General features: G+C 37.7%; 1 protein-coding gene across 1 annotated transcript in view; it reads right to left on the bottom strand.

Moving 5' to 3' along the window:
- Positions 1-24,492, bottom strand: part of FER (tyrosine-protein kinase Fer) — a 298,771-nt gene that overhangs the window by 247,496 nt on the left and 26,783 nt on the right. The window contains exons 3-5 of the mRNA XM_090370126.1: positions 24,050-24,146; positions 18,517-18,709; positions 1,947-2,084 (exon numbers count right to left, since the gene is read on the bottom strand). Of these exons, the coding sequence (XP_090226252.1) occupies positions 1,947-2,084; positions 18,517-18,709; positions 24,050-24,146 (428 nt within the window). The remainder of the gene's footprint in view (positions 1-1,946; positions 2,085-18,516; positions 18,710-24,049; positions 24,147-24,492) is intronic.

Consider the following 24,492-nt stretch of genomic DNA (forward strand, 5'->3'; position numbering starts at 1 on the left):
CACGATTAATAATAGACCTGTGAGTTTAACTTCTGTTCCAGGAAAATTAATGGAGGCACTGGTTAAAGAAGCACTGCAGGATCATCTAGACAAGACTTCAGTTATAGCTCGGACACAGCATGGTTTTGTTAAGGGAAAGTCTTGCCTGACCAATTTGATTGGATACTATGACGCAGTCACAAAAGAACTGGATGCAGGGAATAATTTTGATATTATATATTTGGATCTTAGAAAGGCTTTTGATACTGTGGCACATGGAAGACTGCTGCACAAATTGGAGCAGTGTGGCATTGGAGGCAAACTGCTGCTATGGATAAAGGGATGGTTGAGGACGAGAAGACAGAGTGGTAATCAATGGACTCTGCTCATCGTGGACTAATTTTATTAGTGGAGTCCCTCAAGGTTCAGTGTTGGGTGCATTATTGTTTTCTGTATTTATAAATGATATTGATGATGGTATATCAAGCTTAATGTCCAAGTTTGCAAACAATACAAAGGTTGGCAGGGTTGTTAAGGACACTACTGACGCTATGCTGCTGCAACAGGATCTGGAAAGGTTGAGCAGATGGGCTGAGAGTTGGTAAATGAAGTTTAACATTGACAAATGTAAAGTACTACATATGGGAAACAGCAACCCCAGAGCAACGTATCAACGGTGTGGTACTACACTGACAGTGGTAGAGAATGAAAGGGACCTGGGTGTAATTGTGCAGGCAGATATGAAGTTCTCTGAGCAGTGCAGACAGGCTGCAAGAGTAGCTCATGGTGTCTTGTCAATGATATATAGGAATATTTCTAGCAGCAATGGTCAGGCCACACCTTGAGTACTGTATACAGGTCTGGAGGCCTCATTTCAAGAAGGATGTAGAGCTGCTGGAATGAGTACAGAGAAGGGCAACAAGATTAGTGAATGGAACAAAGGGTTGCTCTTATGAAGAAAGGCTTAAGTTTTGCATATTACAGTGTCTGGAGACTAGGCACCAGCGAGGTGATCTGACTGAGGTGCAAATGAATGCTTTGAATCGATTGAGCAAGCTCAATGCTGATGAGATTCTTCCTCTTGTTCAGAACACACAGAAGGGAGCACAAATTCAAACTGAGGAAGGATGGTTGCAGAATAGATGTGCAGAAGTTTGCCTTTAACCAGCAGGTGATTGATTGCTGGAACAAATTTCCATCTGTTGTTGTGGAAGCTGATATCTTAAATAAATTCAAGGAAGAACTAGACAAACTATTGGAGGGGAATGAATAGGTGAAATGGGAGGTGTCTTTTTTTTTTGGCTGATGCTGTATAAGCTTGCATCATTTGCCATTGCTAATAAGTGAGCAGAACAAACAATTCACATTGATGCTTTATTACAACATCCTCACATTATTAGATACAAGAGGCACACGTTGCAATTTATTACAATAATTTTAATTGCCATGCTACATGAAAAGATTATATATTATCAATTTTAACTGCATATATTTAGTTCAGAAAAATAGCTCCGAATGAAAATCAGGCGGAAACAGCATCCCTTAAACTTTTTTTTTTTTTTTTGGGTACAACAGAACATTATACCCAAAATGAGGACAATGCCAAAAAAATAGGGTGTCTGGTCACCTTACATACTTTGCAAATCTCTATGCTAATTAGAGAATGAGATATGTAGATTTGAAACTTAGTGAAGTATCAAAACAAAAAAATAAATAAATATCCCCCCCACCAAATTTAAGTCATAACTTTCAGCCTGTTTCACTTACAGAGCTATAATTTGGCATATATAAGTAACTCCTGATCCCTAGCAATCGTAAAGTTCTACAAAACTTAAAGCAGTCAGGTTGTCAGCCTTCAGTGTGAACTGACATGGAATTACTCTAAATTATCTCCAATTCAACTTATAAAAGTATTTATTCACACAGAAAGAAATAAAAAAAGAAGGCATTTATAATTTGATACTTACTTATGCTTATAAACAAACTCCTTATATTCATCCTCTCCCTCTATAGCTTCAATTATTTTCCGAATTCTAGTCTGCATGGCTTGAAAACTGTCAATGGTTAAGTCTGTATGATAGCAGAAGTCCTTCAAGATAATTTTCCTAAAAACAAAATATGCATATAGCTCACTAAACTGTACGTGGTTTACGGTACGATGCCTACAAAACTACTTTGTAGTTTCTTAAGAGTTGTCTATGGTGTATCTACACACCGATATTATATAGATATTAAACTCTTAATGTATTATGCCTTGTGCATATAATTATTTTAAATATTGTCATATACACCTTTTGGCATCTCTCATATTGTGTGATTATCTTCACAACTGGGTCATCAATGTCTGCAATACCAGGGTATCTGCCCACCCACTGATGATAGGCCAATAGCCTTGAAACATGTCTAGAGGCTAGTTTGTGAATTGTTTCGTTCATTGGTGTTCTACTCGTTCAGAAGTTTGAGGAAAGTGTCCGATCGTATCAAGAGGTTAGCGGCGGTCCTTTCAGCTGAGGTTACCCCGTTGTGGGGAACCTCCTTTAGGAGGGTAGTAAGTGATTGATTTTCTTTTGTTTTACATTTCTTTGAAATTTATTTCTGCAAAGTTAGCTATTTTCTTTTTTCGTTTTGCTGGTGTCAGGCAGGACACGGGATTTTTTAACTATTCATTTTCCTTAAGGAACCGAGATTAATTATGGCACAGTTCTTTTTTAGAGAAAGAACAGTGGAGTTTCAGACTACAAAGGTTTGTCCAATTAGAGAGGTAATGCGGGGAGTGAATCAGGTTGTTTCGGTTCACGAGATAAAAGGATTAACTCCATTACCGAGGCAGAAATATCAGTTGGTCTTGAAAACAATAGAGGCAAGAGAAAAGGTTTTGAAAGAGTTTTCTATTAGAAACGTAATGATCAAACCTGTGCAAATTGGTAACATACGCAAAGTGGTTACTATTGACAGGTTTCTGGTAGAAATGTCTAATAATCCTGTCGAGAATTTTTTTAACAAGTTTGGTAAGGTTGTAAAGATTCACAGGAAAGAATATGAGGAATGGCCAGGCATAGAAACAGGTACGGTGCAAATTCATATTGACATGAAAACGCCCGTGACAAACATCATCGATTTGATGGGTCATAGGTTATTAATAAATTACCCAGGAGTTCAGAAAGTTTGCTTGAGGTGTGGAGGTAAAGACCATTTGGAAGCAGAATACAAAAATCACGTTGTTTTAATTGTAATGGCACCGGTCATATTACGGCCAACTGCCTTAATAATTGTAAAAAATGCGGAGCTTCCACGCATAAATTCATTCAATGCCCGGAACGCACGTTTGCCGAAAGAGTTGGTGGTGGGGGAGGACAGCAGAAAGCGAGCAAGCCGCCAAAAGATATGCCTAACGCTGAGAGCGCGGAAACTATAGTAGTGCAGAGGGGTGAGATGCAGATTAAGGAAATCACACCAACGTTTACAATAGCGTACGATATGTCGGTAACACAATTGGAACGCGCAGAACTAACCGAGGATATGGAAGCGGAAAATACAGTACAAAATGTACATAAGCGGGGGGAGAAGGAAGAAATAAGCGGTAAAACTAAAAGAGCAAAAGGGGGAACAGAGGAAATTCAAGAAGAGACCGAAACAAAACAAATAGAGGGGGAAGAGGTATCAATTTTATCAGGCGGTAAAGATTGCAAAACACTTTCGGGGTCTGATTTGGATTCAGATGGCATGCAAATGAGGGAATACAAAGGAATAGAGTGGTTAAATGTAGTAGGAAACACAAAAGAATTGGCAGAAATTGTTAAAACTCGAAGAGAACCGAATTTTCTTTGGAATGAAAACGAGGAGGGTCAAGTAGTTAATATTCAGTTCAATTGGGGCGATTTCGTTATTTCCAATATTAAAAACAAAAATGTTGGAGATCTCACTGTGTTGCTCACCAGTAACAAGTTAAAGTTAATGCCGAACATAGGAATATCTTAGCAGAAGTTCTAGTAAAGTTCTGCTCATAATGTCCGGAATAACATTTATGTCGTTAAATGTACAGGGTCTGAGAGCGATTAACAAACAAAGGATGATATGGCAAATTATGATGAACATGGGGGTAAAGATTTGGTTTCTACAAGAAACCCACTTCGCAAGTTTAGCAGACATCCAGCAGTTTCAAAACAGATACCGGTTGTTAGGATTTTGGAGTTTTGGGACAAATCAATTCACAGGGGTGAGAATAGTAGTGGTTCCTCCAATTTTAGGGACTGTACGACTGGCGGGTAGGGATACAGAAGGTCGGGTTGTGACAGTGGATTGGAGTTATGGGAGACGCACAATTAGACTAATCTGTGTCTATAGTCCAAATTCCACTTTAGGAAGGAAAACTCTGTTTCAGGGGCTGGGCAACTATATGAGGGGGGTGCAGTGGGTTATAATGGCAGGGGACTGGAACTGCATTCCTCACCCCATTATGGACAAAATTCTGGGGGGGTACCCCGCATCATGGTACAGGAGGGGGTTCGTGAATTAATCGAGGTTTGTACTAAATTGGACTTGGTAGACGTCTGGAGGGAAAAAAATCCGGGGAAACGAGCGGCCACGAGAATAGCCAATAATATAGGAACTAGGCTAGATCGCATTTATGCAACAAGTCAGTTGAAGGATAAGATAACAATGATACGGCATGTGAAATTTGCGGGAGGTCGACAAGTTTCAGATCACATGGCAGTAATGTGGAAGGGAGATTTATTTATGAACGTTAGTCTGGGTAAAGGCTATTGGAAGCTCAACCCAGCAGTTCTGGAGAGAGAGGACTGGGACTTTACAACAGTTATTAAAGAGATAGTAGAGCAAGGTGGAAATGAGTGGAAAATGTTGGCGAAAATTAAAGAAAGTGCTAAATCATTTTATTACTCCAAAATTAAGGAAAGAAACGAACAACGCAGAAATAGACTGAAAGATCTCTTACAAGAAAAAAGAATTTACCAACGGTGCGGGGATGGAAGGGCAACAGCGGAAGTACAAGCGATTATTGACGGTATAATATTGGAAGAAGAGAAAGAAAAGGCGCGAAAAATACAGCTGAAATTTAGGGAGGCTGATAGTTCTTCAGCTGCGTTTTACCAAAGAAGACTAAGGCTAAATAATTTAGCCAAAACGGTTCAGGAAATTAAAGACGATGACAACACACATTCAACAACGCTAACTATTATGAATAGTTTTGTAAATTACTATGAAAAAGAGCTTGCTTTGCAGAAAAAAGAGAGAGACAACTCCATTTGGACGATTGGACAATTCACACCCGAGCAAAAAGCATTACAGGACAGGGAAATAATTATGGGGGATCTAACTGTGGCTCTAAAATCATGTAAATTACGACGGGTGCCAGGACCGGATGGTTTGGGGGTTGAATTTTATAAGAAATTTTGGAACTTGTTAGCGCCTATTCTTCTGGCCGTCTTTAACAAATTTTTTCAGGAAGGGGTTGTACCCGAAGGCTTTTTAAATGCCTATACTACTTTCATTCCGAAGCATGGATGGGATTTAACGAAAATTGGTAAGTGGACACCTATAACGTTGGCTAATTGTGACTACAAAATATTTGCAAAGATTTTGACAACTAAGCTAAAACGCGACGTAACCCAGGTAGTTAGAAGCACACAGTGCTACAGTATACCGGGGAGGCGGATAGAATATAACCTTTGGCTATTAAAAGATATATTAGAATATTGGAAAAGAAAGAGTTACAATTTAGCGTTAGTGGCAATCGACCTAGAAAAGGCTTTCGATAGAATCGACCACGACTACCTTTTCTCTATAATTAAAGATACGAACATAGGATCTAAGTTGTTTACAGTCCTGAGAAATCTATATACACGTAGTAGCACACGACTTTTGATAAATGGAGAAATTTCAAAAAACATTAAAATTGATAGGGGAGTAAAACAAGGATGTCCACTTAGTCCTTTGTTATTTACGTTAGCACTAGAACCACTACTGGGAAGAATAGACAGAACTGAGGCCATTCAGGGGATACCGTTGCCAAAGCCGACAGAGCAGTGTAAATGTATAGTGTATGCGGATGATGTTACCGCCACTCTCACTACGAGTTATGCTGTGGAAGAATTTATGTCACTGGTTACTTCTTTTGGTAAGAAGTTGGAGTTAAACATAAACGAAGACAAGACTAGGATCAAATTGCTAGGGGAATGGGTACATCGATTCAAATATTGGGAGTTCCGTTTAGAGAGAGTCCCATGCTACCCGTAGGAGGGATCACCACTAAAATACGGGAAAGTTTAAAAGAGTGGGAAGTGGGACAATTTTTTTTTGAGAACAAATCCATTATTGTCAGAACCGTAATTCTTCCTATGATCTTATACACGGTGTTTATAACAGGAATCACAGCTAGGACAATGAGACGATTTTACGTTCCAACATTTCAGTTTCTATGGGGAGGAAAACGGCAAGAGATAGCGCAAAAATTTTTGCGCTTTCTCTTGCCGTTTGCGCTATTGCTCTTGCCTCTTGTGCTATCTCTACACCCCAAAAATTAATTTGAGGTGTAGCTGTAAGAGACTGCTGGATGTGGCTAATATGGTGCAATCTAACCATTTAGTAGCAGTACTGATAAAATATTTTATGGGATTTAATATAGCCTTAATTAAAAAAGGTGGTAGATTACTTTCATCAAACGGTGAAATACCACCACTTTGCTTATTGGAGGCTTGAAGTGGTGAAACCCATGTTTAGTCTCTAGAGCAAAGTTTCCGGCATCCGGAAACTTTGAGCAAAGTTTCCGGAGACTGAAGGGGAAACAGGTAGAAGGATGGGAACGATAGAGTAAGCAACCCCAAAGAGGTCAGTGGAGACGAGCCCACCAGGTGAGTTACGAGGGCGGCAGGGAGGAGAGGAGACAGAGACCCGTCTCTCCCCACCCCTTGCCTGGGGATGGGGTTTTAAAGAGTACCAGGTTTGAGTACCCGGTTCAGATCGCCAAATGACATGTCGGCAACGGAGCTGCAGTATGTCTCCATTGATCATCGTTGTCAGGTCTGTGTAAGTGTCGAATCTGGTAGGGTCAAACTGACCATCCTGCTCTGGGGGTGGGATATGTTATTGGTCATGGGGAACCCACCAGGCAAAAGGGGGAGACTCTCCCCCTTTGCCCAGTAAGGGAGTGGGAGAGAGACATTTACTTCATTCATAATTTGCATTTTCACTCTACTTGCATTCTATTTTTATACTTTTTTCTTATATTTTATATACAGTAAACCCCCGCTATTCGCGGGGGTTACATTCCTGAGAAATTCCGCGAATACTGAGTTGTGGCTCCCATAGTAATAAAGGGGTTCCGTTCCAAAGTATGAAATATATAAGAAAAACTAGTCTAAAATTTTGTCTATGTATGTATTATAGGTACCTTCATAATATGACTACGTACAGTACATAGTGAAATGCAAGCATATGGCATCAAAATGAAAATAAGAAACAGTTTAATATTAAATGTAATATCTATTAGAAATTTCAAACAAATCTTTCAAACATAGCGGGATATGTTTTTTAGCTATAGCTAAAAAACATATCCCGCCAGTGCTATCACCAGTTTCGCTAAAGTGTTGATAAAGGAGTTTTGCCTTTTCACTAATAATGAGTGAACTTAACGGAATTTTATTTTGAGTTTGGTCTTCTATCCACAGATTTAAAGCTTTTCCATTTTTTCTCATTTAACATCATGAGTTACAGAGCAAATTTTTGAAGGAATTAGCATGTTTTCACGGACACTATGGCAGATTTTTTCTTCCGATTTCTTGATTGATCGTACTGTTGACATTGATTTTATAATGTTTTGCCACTGAGAAGACACTTTCACCATTAGAAATTGTTAATAACTCAATTTTATTCGCCAACGTCATCACCTTCTTTGATAATTTCACATTTCCCTTGTTATTCGTAGCCATATTTTTCTACGGGTTAGAAAGAACTTGTCCAAATAAAGTCACTTTCTTCCGTTAACACACTCAAAAAAGTCTGTTTTACACTGCAAAATGGTAGATTTATCAATTTTGTAAGCATATCAATTTATAAATTGATAAATTTATTCAATTTTATTCATATAAATTAAAAACAAACGACGAAACCTTCCATGGCACACGCATAACACATACCGAATAAGGATCAGCGAGAAACATCCACGCTCACGATTTTGTCACTCCTCTTCCCCCACCCACTGAGCGCTGTTTTGACCCCACTCACTCATTTCTTTTCTCACACACTGGGGGGGATGCAATAGTGTGTAATGTAAATTTAAATACTAATGCATAATAATTATGCTAAATAAGCAAGAATATAAAAGATTAAAACTATTGTTAGTGTATACTTAACTGTAACATTTATATTTTGTGTTCCTTTTCTCACACACTTGCATTCATTCATTCATCTGGCTTCCATTTCATTTGTTCAATCCTTGCTTTCTACACTGCACTCTCTGGACACCTATCTTACTGTTATTTTTCAGTTGTGGTGCAGGCATAGTTGCAGGAGAGGGGAAAATACAGTGATAGTGTTTGTGTTGTTAGTATATATAAAGTAATGTAAGTTATTATTAACTTTGTATTCTTTCGGCCAATTACATTTGCTCTTCCACTCATTCCCAATCACCATAACACTGATTCACTTTCTTTCCATCATGCTGGGTCACTTTCTTTCACCAAAACTAACATTTATTCCCTTTTTCCATAATTCCTAATGCACTCTTTCACTCAGTGCCCAGCCTATTCATTCATTCTTTCATTCTACATTGCATTCCCTTGCTTACTGATATTTTTCAGCTAATCTGCTTCCCTGGCTGCTTGTACATCTCTCTCCCCAACATGGTAACTTATTTGGTGTGAGACCCAGGTTCCTACACATGACAGGGTAGTCTTGGGAGGTACCCAGGTCAATCTGGTTTTGTCATGTCACGTTTCTGTCAGGATGCAGAATACTGCTATCCTGACAGTTTTTAAGTCATCGTCTTGCAGTGGTGGGAAACATGTGCAATTTTAACTATTGATTATAGTTTAATTGCTGGGAATTTGATGTGTGAAGGTTGTAAAGGCTTTATAATTTTCCTCTTCTATGATGAATAATAGTGAGAAGTATTGTCCTTTGTATTGATTCTAATTTATTCCTATTTCTTACTATGGCCAAGGGGATGATTCTAATTTATTCCTATTTCTTACTATGGCCAAGGGGTGTGAACCATGCACCAGCTCCATAGGTGATATAACTGGTGGGAACATTGCATGGTATGTGATTGCCAGGGTCTTTCTTTTGAGTCCCCAGTCTGCTCGACTGATCCTGGCAATGATACCTGCATAATTTCTCACTTTATTTGCCAAGTAGGTCAAATGGGAATAAAAAGTTAATTTTGAATCAAAAACCACACCAAGATATTTTAGTTCTGTTACTATTTTTATAGTAGTTGTGTTAATTTTGATTTGTGGACATCTTATGTCCAAATTACCTTTTAGAAATATTTGTTAGGTTTTTTCAGGCGATATTTTGAGCATGTGCATTTTCAGGGTGTGTCAATCCTGAGACACTTCTGTCTGTAAGTAGCTGTTTATTACCTTATAGAGGTTTTATGGAGCATTTGCCAGGAGGAGTCTCCTAAAGACACTAGGCCACCAGAGTGAGTCAAATGCCCCAGAAAAGTCAATAGAGATTGCCAGCATATATTTCTCCTCTGAGTTTTTAACTGTTGTCAGTAGGTGGTGCATGACATTCTCCGTAGAGTTGCCCTGCTTAAAACCATAATGATTACTGGAATGTAAACCTGCTTCTGTGTAGTACTGAGCTAATCTGTTATATATTAGTCTTTCATATATTTTCCTTAGTACAGGGAGTAGGGCTATTGGTCTATATGATTTGGGATCAGTAGGGGATTTTCTCAGGGTTTTTGAGAATTAATCTTAACACAGGTTTTTTTCCATATTTTTGGGAATATACCTTCTGTCATACAGTTATTATATAGTGTTATTAATTTGTCTGGTGCTATTTCCACTAGTTTTTTGATAATCTCAACCTCTAAGAGGTCAAAACCCAGGCATTCATTGTTTTTAGTTTCAATATTGGCATTGTCATGATGAGACACTGATAGATATATCATAAAGGATATCAATATGAAGGAGCTGAAGATGAGGAGTAGTTTATGATTGATGAATTGGAGTTGTTAGCCTGGCCAAGATGAAGGGTTGTAAAGCACTTGGTAAGGATGGAGTATTACCAGTATTTAAAAAAAAAAAAAAAAAAAAGTTCAGCAAGAATAACGGGCAAGTTTTATTGGAAATGTTTAATTGTTGCCTTAGAGAGGATATTTTTCTCTCGCAATGGAAATATGCAAAAGTTAGAACCTTTCTAAAGAGTCCTAATAAGGCTGCTACAGATCCAGCTTCTTATAGGCCAGTAGCTTTATTGCCTATTATTGGTAAAGTGCTAATACAGCTTTTGTTAAATATATTAGAGAAGAAATATGAGAGAAAGGGCATGTGTAGCTCTAGACAGTTCAACTTCCGCAGGAGGGTAGAACAACTGGGGGTGCAATACAGTATATGGTGCAAACCATACAGGACACTTTGGAGAACTTGGTATCTTTATAGTCTTTAAGGGGCATTTGATCTGTTGTGGTGGCATAGTGTTTTGCCAGACAAAGAAGGATGAATTGCTCTAAACAGCAATGTGCAATCTTAAGGAATTATTTTAGAGATCAAAAAGGATGGTTGAAACAAAGTATACTAAAGTAGTTTTTAAAGTGGTAACTAGAGATGCACCTCAAGGCTCTATATTAAGTCCATTCAGTCGGAACATAGTGTTGGATGGATTATTGTGAATTAAGCAGTTGACACCAACTGTGTTAAAGCATATTGAATTAAAATAAAATAAACACAAAAAACAATAACTTTACAATTTATAATAAATTATACAGTAATAAAAGCATTAAAACCAATAAAATACAATAAAATATACAGAGATAAAAGCGTTGAAACTTTTTATCTCTGTATATTTTATTGCAAATTGTAAAGTTATCGTAAATAGTATTTATTGTAATTAGTATTTTTACATTTTATCCGAGTAATATTAAATTATTTATTTGGTTTTTTGTGTTTATTTTATTTTATTTTAATTCAACATGCTTTAACACGGTTGGTGTCAACTGCTTAATTCACAATATGAATATTCTTCCAACCCCGTAGGCCTATCTGAAGAGTTGGATGGATTGTTGGAATAGGAAAGGACTGGCTGCAACCTGATCACTTATGCTGATAATTGTTAGTGTTTGAGCGATTGCAGAAGCAGCATGAGGAAAGATCAAAAAGAGCCTTAGAAAATATTGAGGAATGGGCCATTTTAAATATAATGGAAATATTGATGAACATGCACATGATTTTGTTAAACGGCAAGCTTAGTGAAGGTGAGCATTTGACCTTCCTACCCATGTGCCCTTGTAAAGTATTTAAGAGGACAAGTAAGATTGGTATATGCAAAGGTAAAGAGAATTGCACGAGTACAATGGGGAGTCGGGGTAGTTCCCTTGATCTCATATACAAATGCCCATTTTTACCAATCATAACTTATGCTTGTGGGGTGGGTATGCGATCACTGAGTTTGTAATGCACATATTCAAAGAAGTCTATTGTCTGAATAGCAATTTGCTCTTCTGGATGCAACTCAAGCCTGCAGAACTGTCTCCAGTCATGCTTTACAGGTCTTTTCAGGTAAAAAGTCAATAGACCTAGCGGTTACACAACAAACTTTAGAGTATGTCACAAAGAATAATTTTAGCATGGAGATTATTGTAAAATCATGCCAAGATTTTATAATTTAAAGGTGGAGCTGAGATAGTTTCAGCATGAGATTGGAAATTTGTGGCAATAATGTTAGGACAGTTCAGAGATGGGGATTGGTGTCAGAGATGTCTTTCTGCCTGGTGTCTACACAATGCATTGTAATAGGAGCTTGCCAACTCTTGGCTTATTTGTAACAATATTGATAACAGTCATGGCTTGAAAAGGAGATTAGTGGAATTTAATGTTGAGAGAGATTTATTGTGTCAATGTGGCCAGGCAGCAGTGGCATAGCCAGGATAGGGTCAGCAGGTACCCTTTACATCAAAATCTGGTATTGTGGCACTTTTTAGCATTAAGCAATTGGTGCCTTTTTTTGTGAATGTACCTGCTGACAAAAAATCCTGGCTACACTACTGCCAGGCAGAGAACACACAGCGTGATCTCAGATATTATTGCATTATGAGGATTTATGAAGTATTTTATTGCAAAAACTGGGCACTGACTCATATGAGTGCTATAAGCTTTTTATGGATATAGAGAAGTAACAGTAGTACTTGCAAATGATGCAAGAAATCAAGCTTAAATAGAAACAGCCAAAAAAAAAGCTACACAGTTCACCCATACATGCCCTCCAAGAATTTGTCTAGTTCTTCCTCGAATTTATTCAACCCATCCACTTCCACAACAACAGATGGAAGCCTGTTTCAATAATCAAGAAAGTCCTGGCAGAAGGCAAACATCTGCACATCTATCCAGCAACCATCCTTTCTCAACTTGAATTTATGTCCCGTATATGTGTAATCTCAACAAGTGGAAGAATTACATTAACATTCAACGTATCTAATCCATTCAAGGCTTTAAACACCTAAATCAGATCTCCCCACAGGTGCCCAGTCTCTAGATGCTGAAATTTGCAGAACTGAATACTTTCTATGTAAGAGCATCAGTTTGTTCCCCTCACAAGTCTGGTTGCCCTTCTCTGCAGCCGTTCCAGCAGACCTATATCCCTCCTAAAGTGAGGCCTCCAGACCTGCATATAGTACTCAAGATGTGGCCTATCCGTGGCCTTATACAAAAGATAATCACCTCCATATCCTTGCTAGCAAAGCTTCTGTATATCATTGGCAAAACACTGTGAACTGTCCTGGCAGCATACACTGACCATAGCACTAACTTGCCCTTAATGCCATACTGCTCCAGATTACCACACAGTTGATAAGTTACTCTGGGATTACTGCTACCCATATGCAGTACCTTGCATTTCTCTGGCAGTGCATTGCTAGCGTGTACTAAGAAGATGAAGAACAGTATTAGTGGTATATGATGCAAAAAAGTAAGCTTATAAAGCGTCAGCCAAAAACAAAAAAAAAAAAAAAAAAAAAAACCCAATTTCACCTGTCCATCCCCTCCAATAATTTGTCTTGTTCTTCCTTGAATTTATTCAAACTACCCGCTTCCACAAAGAAAGATGGAGGTTTGTTCCAACAATCAACCACCCAATGGCTGAAGGCAAACCTCTGCACAACAGCAGTGGAAGAAGCGCTTTTGCCTCTGCTAGCAGCTGCAGTTAATCTATTAGTCTGAGTATCCCCAAGTTTTTATTTTATTATTTTTATTTTTTTATTATTTTATATTTTTTTCCATTTTATTAACTTATTTTCACTGAATTTTATTTTATTTACTTATTTTTATCTTTAATTTTTCTGATTTTTATTAATTTACTGTTAAATTTAATTTTATTTGCTCATATTTTTAATGATTTCGACATTCAGTACGTGACACTCGAGGTTTGCTGTGGTTCGCGCTCAGTTGTGGCCCACCTCCTTGCGGCATAGACGAATATCAGGACGCACCACCCTGATGCTTGTTGCTTCCTGATAGCAAAGTGGCCAGAAACAACTAAACAACATAACAAACACATACACGGCACAAACATAGCATTACACACATTTCTGGCCTTTCTGCAGAGTTTTTGTAACATCACAGTGTAACATTCATTTTGCAGAGTTTTTGTAACATCACATAACATTCAGCGGAGTTGAACAAGCGTTTGGGAGCCGCCTTACATAAGATACTATACATGTCTACATACATCCCCAAGCTAGCAGTTTTCCCCACCCATCTAACACTGCCTATTATTTTTTTTTTATTTATATATATATATATATATATATATATATATATATATATATATATACAAAAATACATAAACAGAAACACACTCTATTTACAATCATTCGAATCTGTGTAAGAAACTCCAGTAGAAAATGGAGCTTCTCTTACAAAATTGTAAAATGCAGCAAAAACTCAGACTAAAAAGTAAAAGAAATACATGTATGCACACTAAATGGCATTTATGTATGTGTGTGCGTATGTGGCATGTTTTTAGCAGCTCCAGGGCCTATGTCCATCTCCACAAATTGTCTGAGTCGGGCCCTGTATACAGAATCTCTGTATACAGGGCCCGAAATGTGAGCAGCCAACACCTGAGCAACTGCTGCCCGTCCCAAGCCAAGTGGAGCTGAGCATATTCTATCTGCGTCTCAATAGTGCGCTAAAATCCCGTATCCACTGGATGGTAGTGTTATGCCAGTGGTGCCAGTAATCCCGCACTCAGGATGCCCAGTCCTGAATACCAGCAGGAAAAAAAAAAAATAATAAAAATAATAATAATAATATATATATATATATATATATATATATATATAATAAATAAAAATAAATAAATAAATAAAAAAAAACACCAATGGTTGACATCTGTGAACAACCTCAGAGATCAAGAGGATTCAAGTCCAGGATGGCTGGTAGGTGACACAGGGAACAGCTCAGCAGGGGTTATTGAATTATCCAGTGTGGTGAAGCATCTGCATTCTTCTGCTGAGGTGTCATTGGCGAAGATTTGAAGGGCTTGAAAGTTAGCCTCATTTGCAATTAAAGCTTTAAGATTGACTTTTGAGATGTTCTGAACTTTATTTTTAAGTATTGTTCGTTGTTCTTCGTAGTTGTGGCAGGACAATAAGATGTGGTTTCAGGATTCCTCTTCCGCACAGGAGCAATGAGGGTTTGTCGCCAGTTCGAATTGGAACAGTTTTGCTTTAAGAGCACCATGTCCTGTTAGGATGTAGGATGTGCTCATGGATGGGTAAAACCAATTACAATGCTGCTTATTCATGGCAAAGGTGACGTCCGGGATGAAAACTCTGGTGACCTCTCCAGTGGGACTTTCATCCCATCTAGCCAGCAAAAAGGGAGAGGAGTTTATTCCATAGGTTTATTTTTCCTGTTTGATATTTGTAGCAGGATTGCAATTTATTCCAAGGAGTGAGGTTGGTAGTCCTTTGTGTTTGTAGATGCAGCCTCTATAAGCTATGTCTAGGTCCAGGGGAAGGGTCCCTGATACAACCTGCAGAGCTGTTATTTGTTATTTGGTTTTTAGGAGCATTAGCAACTAAGGCCATATTGCTCCGGGGATATGCGGTGGTCATTCCCTGACCTTTTTGCATCCTCCATATTTGGTGGCTCATGGGCTCGAACCCCGGTCTAATCAAAAAGCGTGTGATACGCACTGCTGCTCCTGCCCACGGAAGCGCCACCTGCAAAGCATTAGTTGAATTTGTTCTTGGTACTCGATGTGTCACAAGCAGCATGGTTCTTTGCATGGAAAGGAGTTTGGTCCTGATTTTACTGTTAGTGACCCTATGGAACTAGACCCCAGCAGCATAGGAGGCAATTGGCAAGAACACAACTTCATAGTAAAGAGAAGTTCTTTTGGTGAGTCCCCAGTCTGAACGGGTGATCCTGATGATGGCTGCGGTGAAGGCTTTTGTTTTGTTTGCTAAACTGTTCATGTGTGGTTGGAAACTGAGCCTGTCATCCAGTATGATGAAAAGGTGTTTAGTTTGTGCCACAGTGGAATTTTCTTCCTATGAATGAGCACTTTACAGGGTCTACGGTAATTCAACTTGTTTTTGAAGATCATTAACTTTGTTTTTGTGTTTGATATTTTTAATTTATTTGTGAGGGTCCAGCTTACAAGGTCATCCCGGAAAATCTTTGCTCGGTCCTCAAAAAGGTCCTCCCTAGATCTTCCTGCAATGCATATTACCAAGCTGTCTGCATTGGCAAAATTGATGCAGATGTCAAAGCTTTTGGTGAGCCCCTGGTCAAGTACGGAGTTCCAAAGGAGTGGTCCTAGCATTGACCCCTGTGGGCAACCTCTGTTTATAAATTTTGAATATGACAGGTGTTGGGCAGTGACCTGAACTGATTTTCCCTGAATTAAGTTTTCCCGGTTTTTAAATAATTTAGAGCAGTGCCTGCTTCCAAAAAATGGGGAATATGCCTTCCAAGAGGCACTTGTAAATATTTAACAAAATATTAGGGTAGAGCTCATGAGATCTGGTGATGACTGAATTTTCTACCAAGTCAAGGCTGGGACACTTTTTAGAATTCAACTTGCCACTGCAGCACCAAGTTCAACAGCAATGAAAAGATTAATGTCCAGGGTACCTTCATAAGTGGCATTGTCTGCTCGAATTTGAATTTGATGCAAATTGTCAAAATTGGGATCATCTTTGGTAAAGATGCGTTCAATGATTTTCTCAACTGTTGAGTCCCAGTCATATGTTTCACTGTTTTGATATTGCACTATATTGTATTTTTTTTTTTTTTTTTTTTGGTAGTTGTTGGCGCATCGGCTTCTGTGGCCATAATGCACCTCCCAAGGTTTTTGCAGTACTATGATCCAAGCCCGAGGCGGGATTCGAATCCGCGACCTTTGGGTTGCCAGGCAAACACTTTACCCACCTGGCTAGCCCGGTCAGCCCTATATTGTATATATTTGCAGAAAATTTTGTTCCTGTAGATCTTGTATATGAGCCCCCAGGGGTCAGTGTTCCCTGCTTGGGAAACCAATTGTTTCCAAGACCTTAATTTGTTCTCCGCGATGGCTTTATGGTAGATTTTTTGCTTGTTCTCGTACTCTTGCTTGAGAGCATTAACATCAAGATCGGGCCAGTGTCTGTACAGATGAAAGGCTCTCCATGCCACATGCGTTAACACTGCCTAGACAGAATCACCAAATACTCTTCATTCCTTCTATTTAAGTGAATCCCATCCCTATAAAAACAGTCTCTCCTATTAACAAGAACAAACCATGCTGAGAAAAATTCTACCTGATGAGCCTTGCACAGTCTCCCCAGGGTCATGTATTCCCATCTATCGTGTCTATGCAGGAATGCAGACACTTTCAATTTCAATCCTAACTCAAGACTCTTTCTGAACAATGCCTGTACTTATTAACAAAATCCTCAGATCTCCCACTCTTGATAACACTAGTACTAACATTACAATAACAACATCACCTTTTGTGCCCTTAAAAGATGACAGCTGCTCTATGTCATCTACTTTAGCCCCTGGCAGACATACCCTGGTCCTATTACACATGTCCTTTTTACATAATACATTTCCCAATTTCTCTGACAATTGAGTCACCAACAATAGATACTTCCTGTGGAACAAAGTAGCTCTACTGCTGAAAATGTCTTTGGATGCTGGAATATGGGCTCAAGTATTGGGGTGGGCAGCTGAATGTTTGATAGATCCCTTTCTTTTAATTCTTCAAGTCCTCAACCCTGTTCTTCAAGTCTTCATATAATCCCATCAGAACACAGTTTGTGCTTAACCTCTTCAAACTCTTTGCAACAAACACACAAAAAGGTATCACCTATGGCCATATTATGTCCTGCTAGAGGTAGCTTCACAAAAATAATACAAGTAAAACACAACATAATCCTGATTCATTGGTGAACTGTCTTCGGTAGTTTCCCCTGAACCAAAGAAATCCTGCCATTTTGATCCCTTTGCTTTGCTGCTCTAGTCTGGGGCATGTTTTAGTTTAAATTTAATTTAAAAACAATACATTAAACTAAGAGATTGTAAAGGATATGCTACTTTAATCTTGCTTATTTAATGGCAGTAGAAACAAATCTTTTAGATTATGGTACTTACTACGTAAAAAATTTGAATAATTAACAAAAGTTTGTATTGGTATAAATTTATAGTTTCTGGGCCTCTTCTGATAATGATTATATTGCTACAAAGTGAAACAGAAAAATCTCCAAGTAGCACCAATATTAACACTATAACAATGGTGACAGAAGTTGCCTGTGGTTTCTAAAGAAATTACAAAAATCAAGTAATGAACAAATTCACCAACTTAATCGGAGAAACACAAATGGTACTACTAATTTAAAATCAAAAGTTCAAAAAAAAAAAAAGAAAAAAAAAAAAACAATTTTTAAGCAATAAATAAAGTTCCACTCCGTGGCTCCTGAAAAAGCTGTGCATCTAGATAGCTTTGTCAACAAAAACAAGTGCACCAGTCTTTTCAACTTGTTTGTTGTTGACGCATTGGCTTCTGTGGCCATAATGCACCTGCCAAAGTTTTTGCTTTTTTTACAATGATCCAAGCCCGAGGCGGGATTCGAACCCGCGACCTTTGGGTTGCCAGGCAGGCAACAAGTGCACCAGTCAACAGGCCATGCATTTTTTTGTGACAGTAAAGGGGCATGATCTCAAAATGGCTGGCTGTGATTGTATCCACATACAACCACAGCCAGCCCAAATTTCTTCAGTGTATTCATGTTATATCCTCACACAAAAAGTATTTGGTAGAAAATTTCAAAAATGAAAATTTGACTGATCAAATTAATATTATTACCATGTTTCAACAGACTCCTCCATGACAATTTGTTGATACTGTAACAGTCCTGGTAAGAGCGTTTTTCTGAAGTATTCTTCATAGTCTGATGAATCACAGAGCAAAAGAATGTAATCATTATGCAAGTTATGCAACTTCCTTGCAACCTTTTGATATCTTTCTTTTGCCTCATCCAGTTTCTTGTTTCCTTTTCCTGAAACATGCAAAAATAGAATGTTGTAGGAATTAAAAGCAATCATTAACCATCTTATCAAAAGTTTTCCAAACAACATATTTAATACAAATTAAAGTAATGTATCTTAAAATAACCTCTCTTTTCTTTACTAAATCCTGAAAGTAAAATGAAGCAATATTATAATTTTATAATATAATTACTTATATAATTACTTATATCTGTTGTTGCATTTGGAGTTTTTTAGCAGAAGGGCCTCATGGGCCATATTGTACCAGTTCATGATTTACTTATCAGTAATTTCACATGTTATTATGGCCTGAGACTATTACATAAATTTATGCATTTCAAATAGTTAAACGATTCCTAAAAATCTGCTTCACTGCAAAGAATATGTGATATGGTAAAGGGTTCCTGCAAGTTGGATAAGAAACTAAAGCTGGATTTTCAGATAGTTGAATGGTGGGGGCATGCGAGGAGAATATGCTTTATTGTTAGCTGTGACTGGCAAAAGAAACACTGAGGAGAGTTCTCTCCCATAAGCAAATACAGATGAGTTGAATGCGAATGACTGATGTGGAGCCTTTCCAGAATCACTTCTTGTTGCCTGCTTCTCCTGAAACCAGATGCTCACAGTTGTGGCTCTTTTTTTTTCTTTTTTTTTTTTTTTATCTGCAACAGTTTATTATTGATTTGAGTTTGCCAGAGGGGAGACCATTATTTCCTAAATGTTTTAATAATGGATTTTTAGTCAGTGTAGAGCACTTTCAGCTGACTGGAAGATCCAGAGTTGGTGTTTTTAGCAGCATCATCTGCACATTCATTACCTGGGATGCCGACATGACTAGGGATCCAGCAGAAGGTAACCTTCTGGTTGGCTGTTTCATATTAAAATAATTTAGATCAAATCTCTTTAAGAATGGGAGGAGAGAGAAGAAACAGATTGAATGGCAGTGATTGTACTTAAGGAGTCTGTATATATCAGAGATTGTTGATACGGCAGTTGTTTATGTTATCAAGGGCCAGTTTTATTGTGTACAATTTGATATAGATACTGAATCAGTAGGGAGAGGCACAGCTGAGAAGGTGAAAGAAATTGCTACAGCATCTGTTTTGGAGCTATCAGTATAGATATGAACTTTCTCTGAGTTTTCAAGGAGCTGTTGAAAGTTGACATCTGCCAGGGCGAATTTTTCCCATCTTAAAAAGAATTTTTTTTTTTTTTATGAAAACCCCAAGCACGAGAGGTATTAGAACCTATAGTACTTAGTACAGTGCTTGGGTTGGAGGTTGAGAAGACGAAAGAAGATATTTGTTGACATAAGACTTGAACTTCTGTAGACTGTAATTTTCAGGAAATATGTGTGAAGGAAGGTTGCTCCAGAAAACGGCAGTTGAATGAATAAACGAGGAAGATGAAAAGTTGGTTCTGTGAGTTTGAATTTGGACAGTAAATGGATGTTGGCAGGTGTTCGGACTGTTTTGAAAGAGAGAGAGAGAGAGAGAGCGGGAATTATAGAAGCCAATTCAGAAGAACAGCGCCCATGGAAATATCTGTAGAAAAGGCATGCAGCAGAAACAGTACATCTATGAGACAGAGAGTGGAAAGACTGTTAGAGAGGAGTCATTAATTAACCTAACTGCCCTCTTCTGAATGGAATATAGAAGCCTGAGAGAGGTTTTGGGAGCACTGCCCCAGATGTGGGAACAATATTCCATGATAGGGCAAATTTGTGATTTGTACAGAGTAAACAGCTGTTTGGAAGAAAAGTAGAAAACCAAGCGAAAGAGAAAACCAAGTTTTTTAGATGCAGAGGAAACAATATTTGTAATGTGCTTGTGCCAAGAGAGATTAGAAGTCAGGGTAATCCCCAAAAGAGATATATATCATTTTGCCTAAAAATTGGAGTCACCAAAGATAAGCATAGGAGCAGAAGAATCCTTTTTGCGAGATATAAGACAAGACTGAGTTTTAGAAGGATTGAAATCAACTAAGTTGTCTTTGTCCCACTGGAGAATTACCTGGAGATTGGCATTTAAGGAATTGTAGCGGATATTCGAGAAGTTGAAGCTGATTGAACAGGGCAAGGTTTTTCAAAATGGAAAGTGGAATTGTCGCAGAGAGGTGAGAATTCAGTCCAGGAAAGTTCAGGAATAGAAAGGTCTTGAAATATATTCTGGAAGTTAATGACCCAACTGATCATGAGCTTTTGCAGTCGAAGCCCTGAGGAGTAGTTTTCATTAGGTTTAATGTGATATAGCATGCCTTATTGATTATCAAACAGCTACTGCCAGCTGGGGTGGGATGGAATACTTTTAATCTCATCATCATCATGAACTTGGTCGGGCTAAGGTCTTTTAAAACCTGTTCCGTTGCAACTCTTGGAGGTGGTCTTGATCTTGCCATCGTTGTCTTGGTCGACCAACATCTCTCTTGCCTGTAGGTTTGTAGTTAAAGGCTAATTTTGGGATCCAGTCTGGGTTCATTCTTTCTATGTGGCTGATCCATTTTTCCTGATACCATTTTATGTCATTTACTATGTTATCTACTTTTAATTTCTCACGGATATCAAAATTTCATTGGTGGTCTAGTCTTGTAAAGCCTAATAATGGTCTTAAAAATCTCATTCGTGGTGCTTCTAGTTTTGTGTGCATCTTTCTTATTTATGACCCAAGTCTCACAACTGTAGAAGATCGCTGGTTTTGAAGTGATGTTGTGCAATTGTAATTTTGTTTCAGTTGTCATTTGTTTTTCGAGTTGGCATTTAATCGTTCCATTCATTTTATTGGTTTAGTATGGATGTCTTTCCCTTCATTTGATATTAAATTTCACAAATAGGTGAAGTCAGATATTTGTTCTATTATTTTATTAATCAATAACAATTTTGACTTTTAGTCTTTGCTGCATAATTATACAATAAGGATTCTTTTCCTGAGATGCAGAGGGGGTTCATTTGACTCAACATACAGATGGACTGGAGATGTTCTGAAGGTTCCCACAGCTATCCTAAAGGCACAATGCCAAATAGTGTTAACACATAATAGAGAACTTTTTCTAACGAAGTCAGACAGGTGATCCATAATCAAAGCATGATCAAATTAAGGTTCTGTAGAGAGGTAAGAGGGAACCTCTACTGGCATTCCAGGACATAGTGGAGATGGCTCTCAGTATTTTAAGACAAGTATGGAATGAAGTGATGATGGGAGACAGCATTCTCCCATCATGACTATTGTGATTGTTTGCAAAGGGACTCAATTGATGAGCACACGAGTTTCCAAAAAAGCATTGAGCTAATATGGGAAGCAAAATTAAGGTTCTGTAGGACTTTTTTTTTTTCATCTGTTGGACTTATATCTACATATAAGTCCAAAAGATGAAAATTGTTGGTGACAGGAATCAGGCTATTTTTTTAAATATATTTCTGGATTCTGACCAATTGGATTGGATACTACGACGTGGTCACAAAGGAACTTGATGTAAAAAATAATTCTGATATCATATACTTTGATTTCAGGAAAGCTTTTGATACTGTTGCACATAAAAGATTGCTGTACAAATTAGAGCAGTGTTCCATTAACGGCAAGTTTCAGCTATGGATAAAAGGATGGTTGAGTGGGAGAAGACAGAGAGTGGTAATCAATGGACACTGTTCTTTGTGGACTAATTTTATTAGTGGATTCCCCCAAGGTTCGGTGTTAGGCCCATTGTTGTTTTGTATATTTATTAATTTCGATGAAGGCATATCAAGCTTAATGTCCAAGTTTTCAGATGATACAAAGGTTGGCAGAGTGATTAATGGCAGGAATGACAGTATGCTACTGAAACAGGATCTAGAAAAGTTAAGCATATTGGCTGAGAATTGGCAATTGAAGTTTAACATTGACAAATTCAAAGTACTGAATATGGGTAGCAGTAACAATGTGACAGAAAGGAGTCAATGTGAATCGAGAGTACCTAAAACATTTACGATAACAGATGACATTGTGATAATAAGCTGCGATCCTGGAGAATTATAGGGAAAAAAAAACCTTAATCAGTTATGCAGAATTAGTAAGGATTTGAGACTAAAGATGAATATGACTAAAACAAAAGTAATGATGAAAAGTATGCCACAGAAACGGATATAACACAGAGGACCAACATCATATTAGGTAGGTGGTCATAATGTTTTGGCTCATCGGTGTATAAGGCACTGTTCAGGCCATATCTTGAGTACTGCATACAAGTCTGGAGTACTGATTTTAGGAAGGATGTAGAGCTGCTAGAACGAGTGCAGAGAATGGCAACAAGATTGGTGAGGGGAACAACGGAGTTCTCTTACCAAGAAAGGCTTCAGTTCTGCAAACTGCAGTGTTTGGAGACGAGACACCTGCGAGGTGATCTGATCGAGTTGTTTAAGGCTGTGAATGGATCGAGCAAGCTCATTGCTGATGGAAACCTTCCACTTGCTTGGATACATGAGGGGGTAAAAATTCAAATTGAGCAAAGATGGTTGCAGAATAGATGTGCCAAATTTTGCCTTTAACCAGCAGGTGGTTGATTGCGGGAGCAAACTTCCATTTGTTGTTGTGGAAGTTGATAGGTTAAATAAATTCAAACAAGAACTAGACAAAATAATGGGAGAATGAATAGGTGAAATGGAAAGTGTTCTTTTTTTTTTTTTTTTGCTGATGCTGCATAAACTTGTTTTCTTGCTTCATTTGCCACTACTAATGCTAATACTAACTATGAACTTGCTCTATTTCGGGAGTTATTTTTAGATTGAAGAGTAGTGTAAGCAAATTCTTCAAGAATGCTTTTTACATTACTTTTCAATAATAATAATACTAATAATGTAGAATTACAATACAATAGATCATAGAATCTGGCATTTTACTAGAGAGCGGAGGGAGGAAGGGTTATATTACACAAATGCTGCATGCTTTGTTGCATACTTGCAACCAATGAAAAATTTTGCATTGTGTTTGTTATTTCATTAGTCTGAAACTAAGTTTCATTAAGTCCTCAAATCAAGTGCATAACCGCTTCCTTTGAAACATTTAAGCAAGTGATAAATGGCTTGAAGGGATTATTTTTTGATTTTGGAGGGAATAGGCATATAACTTATAAGAAATTATGGATTTTGAATTATAAGAGATTATGGATTTTGAAAACGATGATTTTTCTTATGAGCTTAGAATAACAAATATCTAACTACTAAATAATTCAAAACAAATAATTTTTAGGGAAACAGAAACAAAAGGGAACAAACGAATTTCTTTGCTAACTGGCTTTGATTTTTCATTCATCAGCAATGACCGACAAATATGTTTCATGCCTAAATATATTGCAAAAAAGGAAAATCCTTTAAAATGTAGTACCTTTCATGTACTGTTCTTCATACTTTGTTTTGGCATCTTTCCACAGTTCTAAACACTTTTCATATTCATTTTTCATGATGATAACTGAATTCTGCAACTGAAATATAAACAATAACACAATTCTTGCTGTTAAAAAAAAGCAATTCACTTTAAATAAATTAAGAAACTTTTATTAACTACTCACATAAAACTGCTGTGTGTCTAAATAGAAAGAAATAATTTTTTTGTAGAATCATGTAAGTACACATAGCTTTCTGGGACAACCTTGTATCCTTCCAAGTTTTTGATTTGTAAACTAATATGCCACAAAAGAAATGACCAAATACAATAAATACATACGATAGGAGAAAATACAGAGATCTCATCTGTCATGTGCATATCTCATCAGGAAATACAGGTTACTGGCACCTGAAACTACTGTGGTCTTATACTATGTAAATCAC

This window comes from Mastigoproctus giganteus, chromosome 3 (assembly GCF_048544385.1).
Source record: "Mastigoproctus giganteus isolate SK-2022 chromosome 3, ASM4854438v1, whole genome shotgun sequence".
NCBI lineage: Eukaryota > Metazoa > Arthropoda > Arachnida > Uropygi > Thelyphonidae > Mastigoproctus > Mastigoproctus giganteus.